Source organism: Ursus arctos, unplaced genomic scaffold (assembly GCF_023065955.2).
Source record: "Ursus arctos isolate Adak ecotype North America unplaced genomic scaffold, UrsArc2.0 scaffold_12, whole genome shotgun sequence".
NCBI lineage: Eukaryota > Metazoa > Chordata > Mammalia > Carnivora > Ursidae > Ursus > Ursus arctos.
Window position 1 is genome coordinate 69,651,520 of NW_026622786.1, and position 19,349 is coordinate 69,670,868.

At 38.5% G+C, this 19,349-nt stretch overlaps 1 protein-coding gene across 1 annotated transcript in view; it reads left to right on the top strand.

The window, feature by feature from the left end:
* Window positions 1-19,349, top strand: part of TESK2 (testis associated actin remodelling kinase 2) — a 127,098-nt gene that overhangs the window by 53,923 nt on the left and 53,826 nt on the right. The window contains exon 3 of the mRNA XM_026498225.4: window positions 3,727-3,848. Coding sequence (XP_026354010.3) covers window positions 3,727-3,848 — 122 coding nt within the window. The remainder of the gene's footprint in view (window positions 1-3,726; window positions 3,849-19,349) is intronic.

The window sequence follows — 19,349 nt, forward strand, 5'->3', positions numbered from 1 at the left end:
GCCTAGGTGGCTCAGTCAGTTAGGTCTCTGACTCTTGATTTCGGCTCAGGTCATGATCTCATGGATTGTAGGATTGAACCCCACATCAGGCTCTACGCTCAGTGCAGTCTCCTTGTCCCTCTCCCTCTGCTCCTCCCCCCCAAATAAGTAAGTAAAATCTTAAAGAAAAAGAAAAGTCAAGATGGTGGTTGCTAGGGGAGAAAAGTAGGTGAAATAGGTAAAGGGATTAAGAGGTACAAACTTTTAGTTATAAAATAAATAAGTCAATGGAATGAAAACTACAGCATGGGGGGAATGCCTCAGTGACTCAGTCAGTTAAGTGTCTGCCTTCTGCTTGGTTCATGATCTCAGGTTCATAGGATCAAGCCCCACGTCTGGCTCCCTTGCTCAGTAGGGAGTCTCTTTCTCCTTCTGCCTCTATTTTTTTTTTTAAAGATTTATTTATTTGTTTGTTTGTTTATTTATTTATTTATTTGACAGAGAGCCAGCGAGAGAGGGAACACAAGTAGGGGGAGTGGGAGAGGAAGAAGCAGGCTCCTAGTGGAGGAGCCTGATGTGGGGCTCGATCCCGGAATGCCAGGATCACGCCCTGAGCCGAAGGCAGACACTTAACGACTGCACCACCCAGGTGCCCCTCTCCTTCTGCCTCTATTAATCTTTTGAGGTTCCACTGAAGTCCCATGAAGTTTTTGCCTAAGTGCTCATTCTATCAACATTTATATAAATACCTCTTGTGCTGTATTTGGTTCTTCATTCTCTTTGTTCTCTGACTAGCCATATAGCTTATTCTTTGTCCCTTTCTAGATGATAAACTTCAGAAAATTATGACCAAATTTTATACTGCTTTCCTATTTTATTCCTTCCCCCAACCTCTGCACTCCCCGCCCCCACAAAAGAAAGAAAATCACTCCTGGCCCACTGCTGCCCAAATAAATCACCTGGATAAATAAATGATTCACTGGCCCTTAGAAAGTATGTTAGAAGTTTCATTTAACTGTTGTTGCCGTTGTTTTCACTGTGCCCTTATGATGTGCCAGGCCTTCCAAGCATTGCAAGACAAAGATGTATACAGTATAGATCCTGGTCTTAAGATGCTTTATAGCCTGGTAGGGAGATATTTATAGACAGAACCATGTAATGAGTGATATACTGGTGTTTCAAATGTTTTTCTGACGTAGTGTAAAGAAGGAAACCATAAATAGTTCCTAGAGAGACTCAAGAAAGACTTCAGAGAGGAGAGGATATTTGAGTGTGGTCTTGAAAGATAAGTAGAATTTGAGGGTCTGGAAGAAAGTATTTTATGCAGATGAAAGACAGAATTATGAACATGTTCATCATCTTGTCCACTTGTTTAAGCAAGTAGGGTTTTTTCCTGAATGGTTTGAAATACAAGATTGCTCTTCCCTGAAATTCACATTGTTTTAATATCAAACTATTTTGTTAAAATCTCTGAGCGATAGTTTTCAGATGATGAAAAAAGAAGAGTAACTTTCAGAATGGAGAGCCCTTACTAAAACACAGATGTCTGCTGTAAATAGAGTTGGAAAAATACTGTCAGTGTGTTCTTTGTGTATAAATGTCTCTTTTAACTTATCAATGCAGGATCTGAAAAGGAAAGCCACTTCTCTTTCTTCAATCACGAGGTACATGACAACAGAATCATTGATGCACTAGGAAGAGAGATGGGTTCCAAATCTCACTAAGTGATCTAGAAGAGAGGAGAGACAGCCAGTGTTCTGCCTCCGTTTTTCTGACCAGAGTTCCTGTGGCTCTCAGTGTTTTGCTTCCTCCTTTCCCTTCTGTCTGGCCACTCTGAAACTTTGTTTCTTTGAATTCTTTTTTTTTTTTTTTAAGATTTTTTATTTATTTGACAGAGAGACAGCCAGTGAGAGAGGGAACACAAGCAGGGGGAGTGGGAGAGGAAGAAGCAGGCCCCCAGTGGAGCAGGGAGCCCGATGCGGGGCTTGATCCCAGGACTCCGGGATCACGCCCTGAACTGAAGGCAACCGCTTAACGACTGAGCCACCCAGGCACCCCTGTTTCTTTGAATTCTAAGATAAAATGTGATGTCTGTCCTATATCAATAGATATGCCAAACTTCTAGGGCTGTTGTCATTTGAAGGAATTTCTTGAGATTGAAGACTTAAGTGGGTTGTAATATATTCTCTTGAAACTTCCACTTGGTAAATTATAACATGCTGAAAGAATACTCAAAGTCCATAGGTTGATGACATTTTTGCATAGCAAGTCCCTGTTGTGCAAGATCTGATATGATTTTTTTTTTTTAAGAGAGGGAGAGGAGGGTGGAGAGGGTCAGGGGAGGGAGAGAGAGAATCGGAGAATCCCAAGTGGGGCTCAATCTCACGACCCTGAGATCATTACTTGAGCTGAAATGAAGAGTTGGACTCTTAACCAACTGAGCCACCCAGGCTCCCCTGAAATGATTTTTTTTTTTTTTAAGATTTTATTTGGGTGCCTGGGTGGCTCAGTCTGTTAAGTGACTGTCTTCGGCTCAGATCATGATCCTGGAGTCCCAGGATGGGACTCCCCTTCTCCTGCTTCCTCTCTCTCATTCTCTCTCTTTCAATAAAATCTTAAAAAAAAAAGAAAAAGACTTTATTTGTTTGTCAGAGAGAGAGAGCATGAGGAGGGGGAGCGACAGGTAGAGGCAGAGGGAGAAGCAGGCTCCCAGCTGAGCGAGGAACCAGATGTGGGACTCAATCCCAGGACTCTGGGATCATGACCCGAGCGAAGGCAGATGCCTAACCAACTGAGCCACCCAGGCATCCCTGAAATGATTTTTTTTTTTACAAGAAAGTAATGAGATCCTTGGTACTTAGTAATTTTTCTATTGCCTTATTCATAATTTCTTGGTAGGAAAAACATATTTCAGTAAATCATTGAGCTTCTTTTGGGTAAGACCAAATATTTTCTCTGGTAATTTCATTTTGCTACTACTGAGGCATTTAGAGGGTGAAAACATAGTTAATTTTCTTACAAGTAAAGTATTACAGTTTTTGAAACCTGTGGAGTGTGCACTGGAATTATAAAACAACATTTTTACATGTAAAATAGACTGACTTTTATAAAGGATGAATGTTTTAGACATAGACTTTCCTCTGTGTGTGTGGGTAATAGTTTGGTGTGGCCCATGTTTTTTGTGTCTAACTTGAGTATGTTTAAACCATTATAAGGTAATTTGGCTTGGCTTACAATAATATTAGCTCTAAAAGTTTCACTGACTACATACATATATATATGTATTTGGGGGAGATTTTGAGGATGTGGCTTTAGTGTCCTATAATGATAGTTTTTATAATCCTTTAATTGTTACATAAGGCTTATGCATATATCTTTTCTGTGCACACTTAAAATTCCACAAAGAGGACTGTTAGCGTCCTAAGACTCAGCAATATTGGCCATAAGGAACCAGCCTAATAAATTTCCCCCATTTTTTTCTAAGGTATTAAAAGAAAAGATGTCACTTCTTGAGGTGTAATTAACAATGTTTTTCTGGCCAGCTTAATGTGAAACAGTTTTGTTCTTGGATGGAATAAACCCATCTTCATTGGAAGTGAGACCCTAATGTGATCAGTTTATAGAAAAACATCCCTAATAACGTCTATTTTATCTAAACTGTAACTAAAACATCTTGGCATGTTTACATGTGGAGGTTTTGACCTCATATTTAACTGCTTTCGTTGAACCTCTTGTTCTATTTTCTAGGTGCGCCACCGAGCTTCTGGCCAGGTGATGGCTCTTAAGATGAACACATTGAGCAGTAACCGGGCAAACATGCTGAAAGAAGTTCAGCTCATGAATAGACTCTCCCATCCCAACATCCTTAGGTAATGGCTTTTCCTTCCTTCCGGTGATCAGTGAGAAAGCTTAAACATTGTTGGAGGCTTGTTAGAATAGCATTAACAGCTAAAAAGAGGGATTCACAATTTCGTGCTGGGGTCTAGTGTGCTTGCAGAGGTTTAGTGTGCTGTAGGTCTTTTTTTTTACATATTAAGACTTAATTTTCTAGTAATTAGCTGCATTTAATAAAGCAACTTCCTTCTGTCTCAAATTGCTTTACTCTTAGTAGCAGCTTGTCAGAGCAATTGTTTCTTATTACTAAATTAGTAATTTACCAAAGAGAAAAGATTTTAGTCTTTATGTGCTTATTTAATTTTCTTAATTGCTTTATGAGGAATAGTAATTAAATCAGTGAATGAAAATAAAATTATGCCCCCAGGCTATCTACCCTTAACTTTTAGCACTTATTTGAGAAGACATAATTTACCTATTTTGTTTGTTTATTTATTTAAGATTTTATTCATTTATCTGAAAGAAGAAAGCACGTGTGCATGCATGTGCAAGAGAGAGAGAGCACGCACACGCATGTGAGGCAGGGGAGGGGCAGAGGGAAAGGGACAAGTGGACTCCACACTGAGCAGGGAGCCAGACATGGGGCTTGATCCCATGACCCTGAGATCATAACCTGAGCTGAAGTTGACACTTAACCTACTGAGCCACCCAGGTGCCCCTAGTTTAGCTTTTTAGAGTAGAATCAGTTTTATATATAATATGGTTATGTAATCGTCACTTTCTAGTAATTAGTATCTGAACTTTTCTCACTTGAATTATCTTGGTTTTTTTTTTTTTTTAGTGAGGCAAGTGTATTTCCAAATGAAACCAATGAAGACAATTTGAGTCAATATATATTTAAATGGGTTTATGTGTAAGACACTTTAAAAAGTTAAAAGTGCTATTTACTTAGGGTTATTTACTACTAATATTTACATTGGACTGGAGAGAAATCATATATCTTAACTAAGACTTACATGTTTGGTTAGTGATAGTACGTTATGGAATTCCATTATACTGCTTACTTGAAGCTTTCTACCTTCATACAGAATTGTTGCCTTCCTACTCTACTACAGAAATTGTTCAGCCAGTATTTTTATTATGATGACTTTCTTCCCAATGCATAAATCAGATTAGCACATTTTTTTGAGCATTTAGTATAAGCCTAGTGATTTGTCAGATACCAGAAATGTATAAAGACATATATAAAATGGAATATCTGCTAGTAGGAAGGAGTTTGCACTCTAACTGGGGATCTCGGACTTACATACATGAAAAGAATTAATAAAATCAGCTAGGACCCCACCCTTGGGTAGAATAAACTCTATGAGCTATCGAAGTTCAAAGGGGTGAGAGATTACATTAGCTTGGCAGAGTCAGGGAAGCTTTTTTTGGAGGAGGTTGACTTGAACTAGAACTTGAATTTTATTTTATTTTTTAAAGATTTCATTTGAGAGAGAGAGAGAGCAAGAGCAGGGGGAGGGGCAGAGGGAAAGGGAGAAGCGGACTCCCCATTGAGCAAGGAGTCCCATGTGGGGCTTGATCCCAGGACTCTGAAGGCAACACTTAACCAACTGAGCCACCCAGGTGCCCCATAACTTGATTTTTGATAGGATTTTAGAAGAGAGGGAAAAAAGAGGCAAAACAGTGATAAAGCACAGAGGTAAAAGTGCAAAGCTTTTTGTGGAATTAGTGAAAAAGAACCCCATTTGGCGAATAATAACAATGAGAAAAGCACCATTTATTGAAGGCTTGTATGCTGGATCTTTACCCATTTAAAGATTTAATCTTGGGGCGCCTGTGTGGCTCAGTTGGTCAAGCATCCGCCTTTGGCTCAGGTCATGATCCCAGGGTCCTGATATCAAACCCCTTATGGGGCTCCTTGCTCAATGGGGAGTCTGCTTCTCCTTCTCCCTCTGGCCCTCCCCCTGCTCCCGCTCTCTCTCTCAAATTAATAAATAAAATCTTAAAAAAAAAAAAAGATTTAATCTTCACAGCTAATCACCATTGAAGGAATTGAGGCTAAGAGATTATGCGTTGGCCAAGATCTGTGACTTTGAGGCCTGAGCTCTTTCTATCATGCTTCTTCTAGAAGAACTGAGGATTTGATAGCATAGTTTTGGTAGATAAAGGTGGAAACATCATGCAATTATGCCGGAATGGCTTTCATAAAGCCAAAACGAGTATATTTTATGCTGTGTATTGGATTCTGAGCAGGGACTAGCATGATAGAGGGTAACTGATGGCAAATGCAGAACGGCTTAATGTTGGGGAGGCTTGTGGCTAAGAGGTCAGTTAGGGGCCTCTGTAATTGAGAGTGAGATGGGTGAGTCTTGATTTGATATTTTGCTTAGGAATTTTTGAGCTGATTGTATTTTCATCTTGCTTAAAAAATAAAAATTTTTATTATTTTTATAGAAGTGATACATCTTCACTATGGAACATTTAGAAAACAGAGTTAGCAAAACAAGAAAATTAAAGTTGCCCTTTATCACAGTGCATAGGGATCAAACTATCATTAACATTTGGTATATTTCTTGACAGTCTTTTTTATTTCTCCATTTTTCTTATTCTCTTTACTATGAACTTGACTGGTGAATACACGAGAAGAGTGACTTTAAATAAATTTTAATCTATTACGGCAAAAATTTTAAATACAGCTGTTATATAATAAAAGTAGAATAGTATAGTATAATGGTTAAGAATGAAGGCTCTTAGGGTACCTGGGTGGCTCACTTGGTTAAGCGTCTGACTTCAGCTCAGGTCATGGTCTCAGGGTCCTGGCATTGAGCCCTGGAGTCCAGAATCCGGCTCTGCAGTTCTACACTCGTTAGGGAGTCTGCTTCTCCCTCTCCTTGTGCCCCGCCTCATGCACACCCTCCGTCTCTCTCAAATGAATAAATAAAATCTTAAAAAAAAAAAAAAGTCTCTAGATTCTAGATCAAGCTGCCTGGATTCAAATCCTGGATCTTGGGAAAGTTCCTTAACCTGTCCGAGTCTTAGTTTTCCCATCTATAAAATGAGAGTAATGACAGTAAATACATCATAGAGTTGTTATTGAGGGTTAATTAAATTAGTATATATAAAACACCTAGTATAGTATCTGGCTTATGTTAAGTGCCCAGTAAATGTTAGCTACTGTCATTAGTTTTTGTCTGGCTAGTTTTTTTGTTTTTTTTTTTTTTTTTTTTTTATGGCCCATGGAAACCTGTCTTTTGTCATTCATTCATTCACCAAGCATTTGTCGAGTGCTGCTGTTTTTAATACATTCAGAGGTTTTCTGCTTGAGTAATGCTGTTGAATAGAACTTTTTCTGCAGTGATGGGAATGTTCTTTATCTGTGCTGTCCAATAGCCACACGTGGCTAATGGGCATTGAAATGTGGCTAGTGGGAACAAGGAACTGAATTTTTTATTTGATTAAACTGCCACATGAAGCTACTGGCTATTGTACTGGAAAATACTGGGCTAGAGTCCATCTAGATCTTTGCTCTTGTTTTGCTTAATGTATATGTCCAGCCTAGAAACATGGTGTGATGAGACCAGTGATACCATTCCTATTCTGATGTCCCTTTGATCTATTTTCTTAGCCTATTTTTTGGTTTTCCTGCTCAGGAATGACACACCCCTCCCTTTTAACTTTCAACAAGTATTTTTCTTTGCTTTCAGCTGAATTTTCTGATATATAAAAGATAGTGTTAACTCTGTCTTGATCTTGGCAATAAGCCAGCAAATGAGATACTGCATAAAAGCCTGTGGATCTGTTATAATCCACAGAAAGTACATAATACAGGAAAATTATTATACTTGTTAACCACGGTGGGTTTGTACTGCAATGATGACTCTCTGTTCTGCATAAGCCATCTGTCTCAAATATACTATGATTAAAAGCCTGGAAGTAGATTATTTTTTTAAAAGAAGCTTCTAAATTCTATCTCTGAAACTAATAATGTAGTATATGTTAATTAAATTGATTTAAATAAAAAATTAATTAAAAAACTTCTAATTATGCATATCTTTCATGTCTTTGTGTCTTCACTTTTATTGTATATTTTGAACACAACAAAAGGAAATTATCCTACCAATGGCCTAGAGGAATCTGTTGTCTTGGCATTATTCAGAGGAGTACTAACTATTGCAGTAAAAACATTTATTATACTTCCTTAGGAGACCTTAAGTATGAAACTAAGCATGACTATGTTCCATTCTCAAAATACTTAGAATTTTTACTTCCTATATGCTTTTCTAGTCTTAGAAATTTACTATTAATACTTCATGTTTTTGTAATTTAAATTTTTTGTTACTATTTTTTAGTAAGGCTTTTAGTCTGCTTTCAAGCTGTGACACTTACAAGCTCTCCTTTATAGGTACAGAAGCTGCGGCGGAAATATGAACCAAGATTTTCCCTCAAATTGAGATTATTAGATTTAAATTGGGAAAAATCCTTCTCTCAGAACCCTAGGTTTTCATGGACGTGCCTCCTTAGAGGCCGACCCCTGGAGGGAGGGGTATTGCTGAGCAGAGGAGGCTTTTGGTTACCCACTCTGCTTCATCCAGCCACAGCAGCTCTACTTTTTATCTGTTTTATGTTAAACTTCTGTATAAGAATTTTGAAGAAAGGATCTCCTGCTTGAAAACAAAGAATGGGTTGAAAATCACTGCATTGGTGATTTGGAAAGTCTACTTGGGAAAGACAGCTATCTGCATGACCTGCCAGATGGTAGGCATCTAATCCTCTGGGCATGCTTTGGTCCTCTGCTGGCACAGCTATTTTGTGCCCAGCAGGAGTTAGTGAGCTGAACTTTTGCAGTTTTATTTCTCTTTTTCTTGACCCCAACCTCCCTACTTCCTCTTTTTCCTTTTATCTTTCTCCCTCCTAATATTTCTAGTTGGAAGGAAAAGAATGGGCCTGATAAGTCATAGAGGCAGTAGGTGTGTATATTTTGTTTGTGTATATGTGTTTTTTTTTTTTTAATATGTGGATACGGTTAAGATTGGTTCTCTTATCATCAGTTGCTCTAAGTTATCAGTTAAAACAAGGAACAATAAAGTACTTTGTTGACTGTACAGACTGATCGTTTGGGCCTCTTGTGAATAAGGTTGTTTATGCCAGGAAGTCTTATGCTCAAGATTTGTAATCCAATTCCATGCCCTGCTCACTTCTACTCCCCAATGGTCTTTCTGAGGACCTGTACCAAGATTCATTCTCATACCTCTTTGTTATTCTTCATGCCATGAGAAATTTAATATTTCTTTTAGATTCCTTGTTCATATTCTCATGCTTCCTTTTTTTTAGGCCACATTCTGAATTTATTTTCCTGTCTACTAATTTTTATTCAGAATTGTTTTAGCCCCCCTTTAAAAGCCGTTTGTGACAACGTGGTTGCCATTTTGTAAAATGGAGAATATGCTTTCAATTCACCAAATATTTACTTAGAACTACTCAGCCCAGGCCTGTGCTACAATGTCATGGTGAATACAAGGGAAGTGGAACATTGTTGTCTCCCAGTCTCCTTGGAAATAAACTGTACATCTAGGAAACAGACTAGTATCAGCTAATACTATGAGGATATGGCAGGATGTTTTCCCAGTCTCAGTTATTAAGATAGCTATCTTTCCAATTCCCATTCTGAAAATCTCAAAGCCATCTTTAGTTATTCCTTTTCCTTTCTTTTAAAGATTTTATTTATTTATTTATTTATTTATTTATTTATTTGAGACAGGGGAGGGGGGCGGGGGGGGGGGGACGGGCAGGGCTCAATGCAGGGCTCGATTCCAGGTCCCTGGGATCATGACCTGAGCCAAAGGCAGCGGTTTAACTGACTGAGCCACCCAGGTACCCCTACTTTTTCCTTTTATTCCTTGCTTCTAGTCAGAAGATAAGCACTTAATTGTAAATCTTCAAAGACTTTTGCATCTGTTCTTTCCTTTATACATTTGTTGGTTCAGCCCGCTTGAATTTTGCCTAGAGTGAATTATTTTCCCTATCTTTTTGCCCCCTTTTTCTCTCTTCCTGATGTACAGCTTTAATTATGTAGCTTATTTCTTATAAACCTTTTACTTCAGAATTGAGTCGAGGGGTGCCTGGGTGGCTCAGTTGTTAAGCATCTGCCTTCGGCTCAGGTCATGATCCCAGGGACCTGGGATTGAGCCCTGCATTGGGCTCCCTCCTTGGCGGGAAGCCTGCTTCTCCTTCTCCCACTCCCCCTGCTTGTGTTCCTCTCTCACTGTCTCTCTCTGTCAAATAAATAAATAAAATCTTAAAAAAAAAAAAAAAAGAATTGAGTCGAAAATCCTTTAGACTGACAGTTAAGATGTGATGTGTTTTTCTAGCTGTCTTCCACTATTCCTCATACGTACTTAACACAACTCCAGGATTTCCTAATTGTGTTCTCTTAGACAAGTTATTTGACTTCTGGGCTTTGTTCTTTTTCCTTCATTAAACTAGGGGAATGGACCAGATCAGTAGTTAGAAATCCACAGTGAATTAATGTTGAATAATTTGTTAAAGATCAGGTTTAAAAAATATATTATCTCAAGTGTGTGTATATTATCTCAGGTGGCCATGTGCACACACACACATGTGGTCCAGAATAAATGGGACACATTAAAGATGCTGGATTAAAATAGATCTTTCTGATTTTATCATTGCAATTCTAGTGAGTAACTAGGTGTAAGAGTCTCACTATATCCCTCAAAGCAAATTTTATAACACTAGCATGTTGGTAAAGAGGTCTTAACATTTTTTTTCTCTTCTCTGTGCTAAGGTGGGAGGTTTAATGACTTACAACTGTGTCTAAGTTCTAATTTCATATAACTAGAAAAATTTTGTAAAATAAAATATGGAATAAGCTTCAATAATATTTATGTCATTGTCTGTGGGTAGTAAAGTAGTAGAACCCCAGAAAGATGATTTTTTAAAAATTTATTTTGATTGAGATAAAACTGAGATACAAGGGAAGATGATTTTTAATGTAAACGATGGCTACCATTTATTGAGCACCTATTATGGGCCACTATTGATTATTTTTCTACTCTATCCCTATTTTTTCCTCTCTAGGCCTCTCCCATCTCAGCAAATGGAATTGCCATTACTGATATTATTACTTAGGCTAAAAACCTAGAAATCATCTTTAATATCTTTCCCTTACACCCTCTTTCAAACCATCAAGTGGTTGTACACCTGAAACTAATGTAATACTGTATGTTAACTATGAATTAAAATTAAAAACGTATAAAAGACAATCTTAGGTAAAATTAATAGTCAGGAGAAACAGATTAAGGTTCACCATTTATATTATTATGACTGATTATAATCACCACTAGGCCAAATAATGGCTTATTTTATTTCTTACACAATTTTTTGTGTTTTGCCTGATTTTTCATTTGCTTAGTTATTGTATGCCTACCACTAATTCTTCCCAAAGCTTCAGACAGACCTGTAAAATTCTGAATATGAATTTCCACTCTGCCAAACACATCTGGAATTCTAAAAATTCTTTCCTCAAACATCCTTCCCCCAACATCTCTCCTGGAGCTCTTGATCCTTCTGCTCCATTTTGGACTGTTTGTTCTCTAGACTGCTGCCCAGGAGTCACCCTGGGACTTGCTATCATCTTTTTTTTAAATCTATTTGAGAGAGAGAAGAGAACGTGCACATGTGTGGGGAGGGGCAGAGGGAGGGAGATAGAGGGGGAGGGAGAGGGACAAGCAGACACCCCCCCCCCCCCCCCCGCCCCGGCTGATCACAGAGCCCCTCTCTGGGCTCCTTCTCATGACCCTGAGATCACAACCTGAGCCAAATTGCATTCAACCAAATTAGCCACCCAGGCACCCCGCTATCATCTTTCTACTTATTTCTTTCTAGATCTGATGCCTTCCTTTTTCTTTTTTTTTCTCTTTTTAAAAATTGTCATAAATGTTTATTGTAATATCTTTTTAAATCTTTTTTAACTGAACTGTGTTGTCATATTTTCTTTTCTTTTTTTAAAAAATTCCAGTGTAATTAATGTATAGTGCTACGTTAGGTTCAGGTATGCAATGTAGCGATTCAGCAGTTCTATACATTTCTCAGTGCTCATAATGATAAGTGTACTCTTTAATCCCCATCACCTATTTCACCCATCCCCCCTCCCTTCTCTCCTCTGGAAACCATCAGTTCTCTGTAGTTAAGAGTCTGTTTTTTGGGGGCGCCTGGGTGACTCAGTCATTAAGCGTCTGCCTTCAGCTCAGGGCGTGATCCCCGCGTTCTGGGATCGAGCCCCACATCAGGCTCCTCCACTGGGAGCCTGCTCCCCCCCGCCCCCGCCTATGTTCCCTCTCTCGCTGGCTGTCTCTCTCTCTCTCTCTCTCTGTCAAATAAATAAAATCTTAAAAAAAAAAGTCTGTTTTTTCGGTTTGTCCCTTTTTTCTTTTCTTTTTTTTTTTAATTTTTTTAATAATAATTTTTTATTATGTTATGGTAGTCACAATACAGTATATCCTTAGTTTTTGATGTAGTGTCCCGTTTTTTCTTTGTTCATTTGTTTTGTTTCTTAAATTCCACATATGAGTGAAATCATATGTTATTTATTTTTCTCTGACTTATTTTACTTAACATTATACCTTCTAAAGAAGATGTGGTATATAGATACAATATAATATTATTCAGCCATTGAAAAGAATGAAATATTGCCATTTGCACTGACATGGGTGGAGCTGGAGAGTATTATGCCAAGTGAATTAAGTCAGTCAGAGAAAGACAAATACCATATGATTTACACATATGTGCAATTTAAGAAACACAACAAATGAGCAGCGGGGAGAAAAAAGAGAGGGGCAATCCAAGAAACAGACTCTTAACTATAGAGAACAAATTGATGGTTACCAGAAGGGAGGTGGGTGGGAGGATGGGGATTAAGGAGTGCACTTGTGATGAGCACTGGGTATTGTATGGAAGTGTTGAATCACTATATTGTACACCTGAAATTAATATTACATTACACTGTATGTTAACTAACTGCAATTTAAATAAAAAAAAAAAAAAGAAACACGTTGCTACAGCCAATGTCAGAGAAATTATTGCCTGTGCTCTCTTCTAGGATTTTACTATTTCAGGCCTCATTTGTAGGTCTTAATCCATTTTGAGTTTATTTTTGCATATGGTATAAGAAAGTGGTCTGGTTGCATTCTGTATGTAGCTATCCAGTTTTCCCAACACTACTTGTTGAAGAGACTGTCTTTTACCTATTGCATATTTTGCCTCCTTTGTCAAAGATTAATTGACCATGTAATTGTAGATTTATTTCTGGTCTGTCTTCCTCTTTTCTTTTCTTTTCTTTTCTTTTCTTTTCTTTTCTTTTCTTTCTTTCTTTCTTTCAAGATTTTATTTATTTATGTGACAGAGAAACAGCCAGCAAGAGAGGGAACACAAGCAGGGGGAGTGGGAGAGGAAGAAGCAGGCTCCCAGCAGAGGAGCCCGATGTGAGACTCGATCCCGAAACACCGGGATCACTCCCTGAGCCAAAGGCAGACGCTTAATGATTGCGCTACCCAGGCGCCCCTGTTTCTGGTCTTTCTATTCTGTTCCATTGATCTATATGTCTATTTCTGTGCCAGTACCATACTGTTTCGATTATTACAGCTTTGTAATATAACTTGAAATCAGGAATTGTGATACCTCCACCTTCTTTTTTCTTTTTAAGATTGTTTTGGCTGTTTGGGGTCTTTTGTGGTTCCATACAAATTTAGGATTATTTGTTCTTGTTCTGTGAAAAATGCTATGAGTATTTCGATAGGAATTGCATTAAATCTGTAGATTGCTTTGGAGACCCAAGATTGTCTTATACAAATATTGGAAGGGAAATAATTTAAGAGGGCTGAATCCTCAGCCTTCACACTGGAAAGTCAGTAGATGGTAAGAAATAGCAGTATTATCAATCAGTAGATAGCTAGAGCTATGATGGTAAATAGAAGAAACAACTAAGAGAGTTGAGAGTAGTTCCCTCTGGGGAATAGGATTCAGTGGTGGTATGGGCAGGCCAGGGGACTGTTATTTTTCATTAATACTTATTTGAAGCTATGTAAATGTTTAACTGATGAAAATTAAGGGGCGCCTGGGTGGCACAGTGGTTAAGCGTCTGCCTTCGGCTCAGGGCATGATCCCGGCGTTATGGGATTGAGCCCCACGTCAGGCTCCTCCACTATGAGCCTGCTTCTTCCTCTCCCACTCCCCCTGCTTGTGTTTCCTCTCTCGCTGGCTGTCTCTCTCTGTCAAATAAATAAATAAAATCTTAAAAAAAAAAAAAAAAGAAAATTAAGTTAGGACACTATTGCAGTAATCTAGAGAGAGCTGATGATGGCTTGGACTGTGTGGTAGCAATGAAGGCAGAGAGAAATGGTTGGATTCTGGATATCTCTGGATTTTTTTTTTTTTAGGAGAGGCAGTGGAATATCCTAATGGATTGGATATGGGATATTAGCACAAGGGAAGGAGTCAAGGATAACTCTTACTTAGTCTTTGACTTGAACAACTGGGAGAATTTAATTGCCAGTAACTACATTGGAGAAGACTTCAAGGGGAACAGGTTTTGGGGATGAGACATCAGGAGTTATCAAATTGGCAGTTGGATAAACAGGTTTGGAATTCAGAGGAGAGGTTCAGGATAGTTGTGTCCCTTAGTAGTTAGGAGACCTTCGGCAAATTATGTAACTTCTATAACCTCAGTTTTCTCATCTATGAAGTAAAGAGTAATAATAGTACTACTATACCAGGTTGATGGGAGAATTAAATGAGATAGAGAACTTATTACAGTGCAAGGCACTAAACATTAACTATTATTATATTATTGTTTTTACTGTAGTCATAATCATCTGAAGCGTCATATATTGAGGCTATAGAGCATAAAGCTTGAGTTAAGAATCCAGTCCTGACTGTGCCATTTGCAAGTTGTGTGACATTGGGCAAGCCACTTAATCTCTCCTCAGTTTTCTTATCTGTAAAATGGAGGTAATAATAGTACCTATAAAGTAATGCTTTCATAAGAATTAAATGAGGTAGTACTTGTAAAGTACTTTGAATAGTGTCAGATACATCGTAAGCGCTTAATAAATGTAATCCATCATTATCATTATTTGTCTGTGAACTCCTTGAAGAAGGGACCATCATGTTTATTTCTCTAGTAGCCACTGAGTCTCCTTTGCCTATCACTGTGCTTAGTTTATATGTGACAGGTAATAAAAAAATGTTTATGTGTTCTGTTTAGCTATAGAGGGGACAAACCTTGAACATATTCATTTTCTTAACATGCTTTTTAGATTGTTCTCTTTCCTCTACATTTCTTCTACTTTGGGAAAAGAGGAAGAAGTAAATCATGTGAGAGTGTTGTTTCAGAAGTATGATCACATAAATGGAAGTTTGTGTTTATATTTTGCTATCTGGGTGTGAGTTTATGAGTCATCTTAGAATAAAGAATAAATTTGGGAAGGAGAAAGAAGCATTTTCAGTTCTTGGGGAGATAATCTAGATACTTGGATTTGTGGATATTCTCTTCTGAACTTCCTGGATTAAAAAAACATTTTGGGAACATTTAAAGTCCAATTTATGTATTATGTATTAATAGTTCTGCCTTTGCCAGGAGATTTAGAATTTTCCTGCTTCCATGGCAATTTTGAGCAATGTGGTTTAACATTTTCTGTGAAATAAAATACTTACAGAATGAGTTTAACTCTCAGTCTCAGTTTACTTTCAGTTGTTATTCGAGATAGAGAATATTTTTTTTCTCTCAGAAATCTAGGATTTTTTAAGAACTGGTTTAATATTTATAAGCAAGCAGATCTTTTTTTAACTTTTAAAATTTTTGTATTGTTTCACTAGAAGAAAGCAAAATCAGACCATAAACTTCATTGGCCCTCTTGTTATTGTATGTAGTGCTAGCTACATGATCTAGTGGTTGTGAGCAATGTTTACTTGCCTTTAGCTATCTTAAAATCGGACTATAAAAATTGTGGACAGAAGAGAAAGCCAGACTGAACCAGCTCTGTTTGGTGTCACCTGATGTGAGGCTTTGGTGGTTAATGTCTGTTCAGCTGAGTTTTCTTTGAGCTCTCATAGCTAGGACCTAGCACAACCAGTTTTCCATGATGTAATACCTCTAAAACACGTTTGAACTGCCGCAAGCTTTACCAAAAGATATTACTGCTTTTTTATGGGTCTAGATTCATAGCTCTTTTGGGACTTGGGATCTGAGGCATTGCCCTTTCTTCTCCTTTTTGGTTATTGGTAATTTTTTTCTGGTCCAAGAGAGTGATGGTAACTTTGCTTTATTTGGGAGTAGAATGCAAAGCAGTTCATTTTAGTGCCACATATTAAAGCTTAGTGGAATTTGGTTGAGTATGTTGCAGGGCCTTTCCTTCAATTATGGGAGGAAATCAGATAAAAATATATCAAAACTTCTAGAAAAAACTCTTTTAAAGAAAAGTAAACCAGTATAAGTAGATTTCAGATGTAGGGCTTTTAGAAAGCGTATTAATATAAAAATCCTCACATTCCATTACAGGTTTATTTCAGACCTCTTAATTGTTTTTGCCATAACTTTGGAGCCAGACATTTTTCTGGAAAGACCAGTACAGGTCAGAAGAAGTCCTACAACATGGATGCTGCTTATTGCTCAAAATTGGCAGTAGAAAGTCTTATAAAGCAAACCAGTTATATTTTCATTGATTTACAGATAGGCAGTTATTTTTTAATGAATAAAAAATGAAGTTTTTTTAAAGATTTATTTATTTATTTTAAAGAGAGAGAGAGAGTGCGCAAGGAGGAGGGGGAGGGAGAAAGAGTCTCAAGCCGACTCCATGCTGAGTGTGGAGCCCCACACAGGGCTCAATTCGATGATCCTGAGATCATGACCTGAGCCAAAACCAAGAGTCAGTCACTCAACTGCCTCTGCCACCCACACACCCCAAAAATGAAGTTATTATTGAACCACTGGCCTTTTTTCTTTCATACCCATTGTCCCAGAACAAAACATAGGTTTTGGAGCTAAACAGATCCAGATTCCAGTACTTTTCCAACCTTGTCAAGTCACTTAAATGCTCTGAACCTCATTTTCTTGTTTCTCGTTAAGCGTCTGCCTTCAGCTCAGGGCATGATCCTGGAGTCCTGGGATCCAGCCCCGTATCAGGTTCCTCCACTGGGAGCCTGCTTCTTCCTCCCCCACTCCCCCTGCTTATATGATAAAATGAGGGTAATTTAATCTCAGGTCATACATATAAAACACTTAGCACAGTTTCTAGGTATATTGTAGGTTAACAACAAGTAGTAATTTTCTGGACAGCTTTGATACAATGACCACAGAAGTCTTACTAGGTCCTGTTATGTAGTATTGAGCAGGTCCAAAACTAATAGTAGTGTTAATGTTTTGTGGTTTTTTCTTCAGAATGAGAACAGCTAGATGTGTTTTAGACTGCTGTCACACCTCTCCCTCTTCTGTTTAGGTAATAAACGTTTGAGGAGGGACAGTATTTAAACCTTAATGTTTAACCCTGAGAGCAGAACTGTAAGCTCAATAAATATTTGAGTGGAGGTAAATGCTACCAAGGAACATAATAATGTTATTTTCCTTGTGCTTGTTTTTTTTTTTTTAAAGATTTTTCTTAATTTATTTTAGAGAGAGAGAGAGCAAGAGAGCAGGGGGAGGGGCAAAGGGAAAGAGAGAATCCCAAGCAGACTCTGCTGTTAAGCACAGAGCCTGACATGCAGCTTGATCTCATGACCCTGAGACCATGACTTAAGCTGAAATCAAGAGTCAGATGCTCAACCAAGTGAGCCACCCAGGCGCCCCTCCTTGTGCTTGTTTAGAAGGAGTCAAAGCCCAAAGTCTATCCTAGATCTGTAAACATAATAACATAAGATAGTAACCCATAATTTTTTTTATTATATATCATTAGTTTTCTATGGCTGCCATAACAGATTACTTAGTGGCTTAAGACAACACAATTTCATTATCTTGCAGTTCTTTAGGTCAGAAGTCTGATGTGGGTCTTACTGGGCTAAAATCAAGGTACTGAGAGGGCTATGTTTCTTTCTGGGGGCCCTAGGGAGAATCTGTTTCCCTCCTTTTTTCAGTTTCTAGTGGCTGCTTGCATTCTTTGGCTTGTAGCTCCTTCCATCTTTTTTTTTTTTTTTAAGATTTTATTTATTTATTTATTTGACAGAGATAGAGACAGCCAGTGAGAGAGGGAACACAAGTAGAGGGAGTGGGAGAGGAAGAAGCAGGCTCATAGCGGAGGAGCCTGATGTGGGGCTCGATCCCAGAACGTCGGGATCACGCCCTGAGCCGAAGGCAGACGCTTAACCACTGTGCCACCCAGGCGCCCCATAGCTCCTTCCATGTTAAAAGCCAACAATGACCAGCTGATTGTATCCCTCTATTTATGTTGTATCCCTCTATTTTTATTTTTTAAAATTTTTAAAAAGATTTTATTTATTTATTTATTTGGCAGAGAGAGAGAGCCAGTGAGAGAGGGAACACAAGCAGGGGGAGTGGGGGAGGAAGAAGCAGGCTCCCAGTGGAGGAACCTGATACGGGGCTGGATCCCAGGACTCCAGGATCATGCCCTGAGCTGAAGGCAGACACTTAACGACTGAGCCACCCAGGCACCCCATGTTGTATACCTCTAATACTAACTTTTTGGCCTCCCTCTTCTACCTTTGGGGACCAGTGTGGGGTAACACTTGATAATCCAGGATAATCTCCCTATTTTCAAGTCAGCTCGTTAGCAACCTTAATTCCATCTGCAACTTTAATCAGTTCCTTTGCCATATAATATAACATATTCACAGGTCTTGGGGGTTAGAACATGGATATCTTTGGATGTCTTCTGCCTATCATAGTATCCCATTAGGAAAACATTTTGAGCACATCTCCAAGTGCTACTATTGACCCATATTAAGTATTACTAAAACGCATTTTCTCTCTCTCTCTCTCTCTTTTTTAAAGATTTTATTTATTTATTTAACAGAGAGACAACCAGCGAGAGAGGGAACACAAGCAGGGGGAGTGGGAGAGAAAGAAGCAGGCTCCCAGCGGAAGAGCCCAACGTGGGGCTCGATCCCAGGACTCCGGGATCACACCCTGAGCCAAAGGCAGACGCTTAACGACTGAGCCACTCAGGCAACCCCGCATTTTCTCTTTTTTATATAAAAATAATATAGGGGTGCCTCAGTTGCTCATTCTCAGTTGGGCATCTGCCTTTGGCTCAGGTCATGATCTCAGGGTCCTGGGATCGAGTCCCGCATTGGGCTCCCTGCTCAGTGGAGAGTCTGCTTCTCCCTCTCCCTCTGCTGTTTCCCCTGTTTGTGCATCCTCTCTCTCAAATAAATAAATAAAAATCTTTAAAAAATAATATAAGTAAAAATTCTAATTTTCTTCCTATACTTCAATGGATAATCTTGCTCATTCCCCATTTTGGAGACTGCTGGATAATAGTAGGACTTAGGAAAGATCCCACCTTGGAATT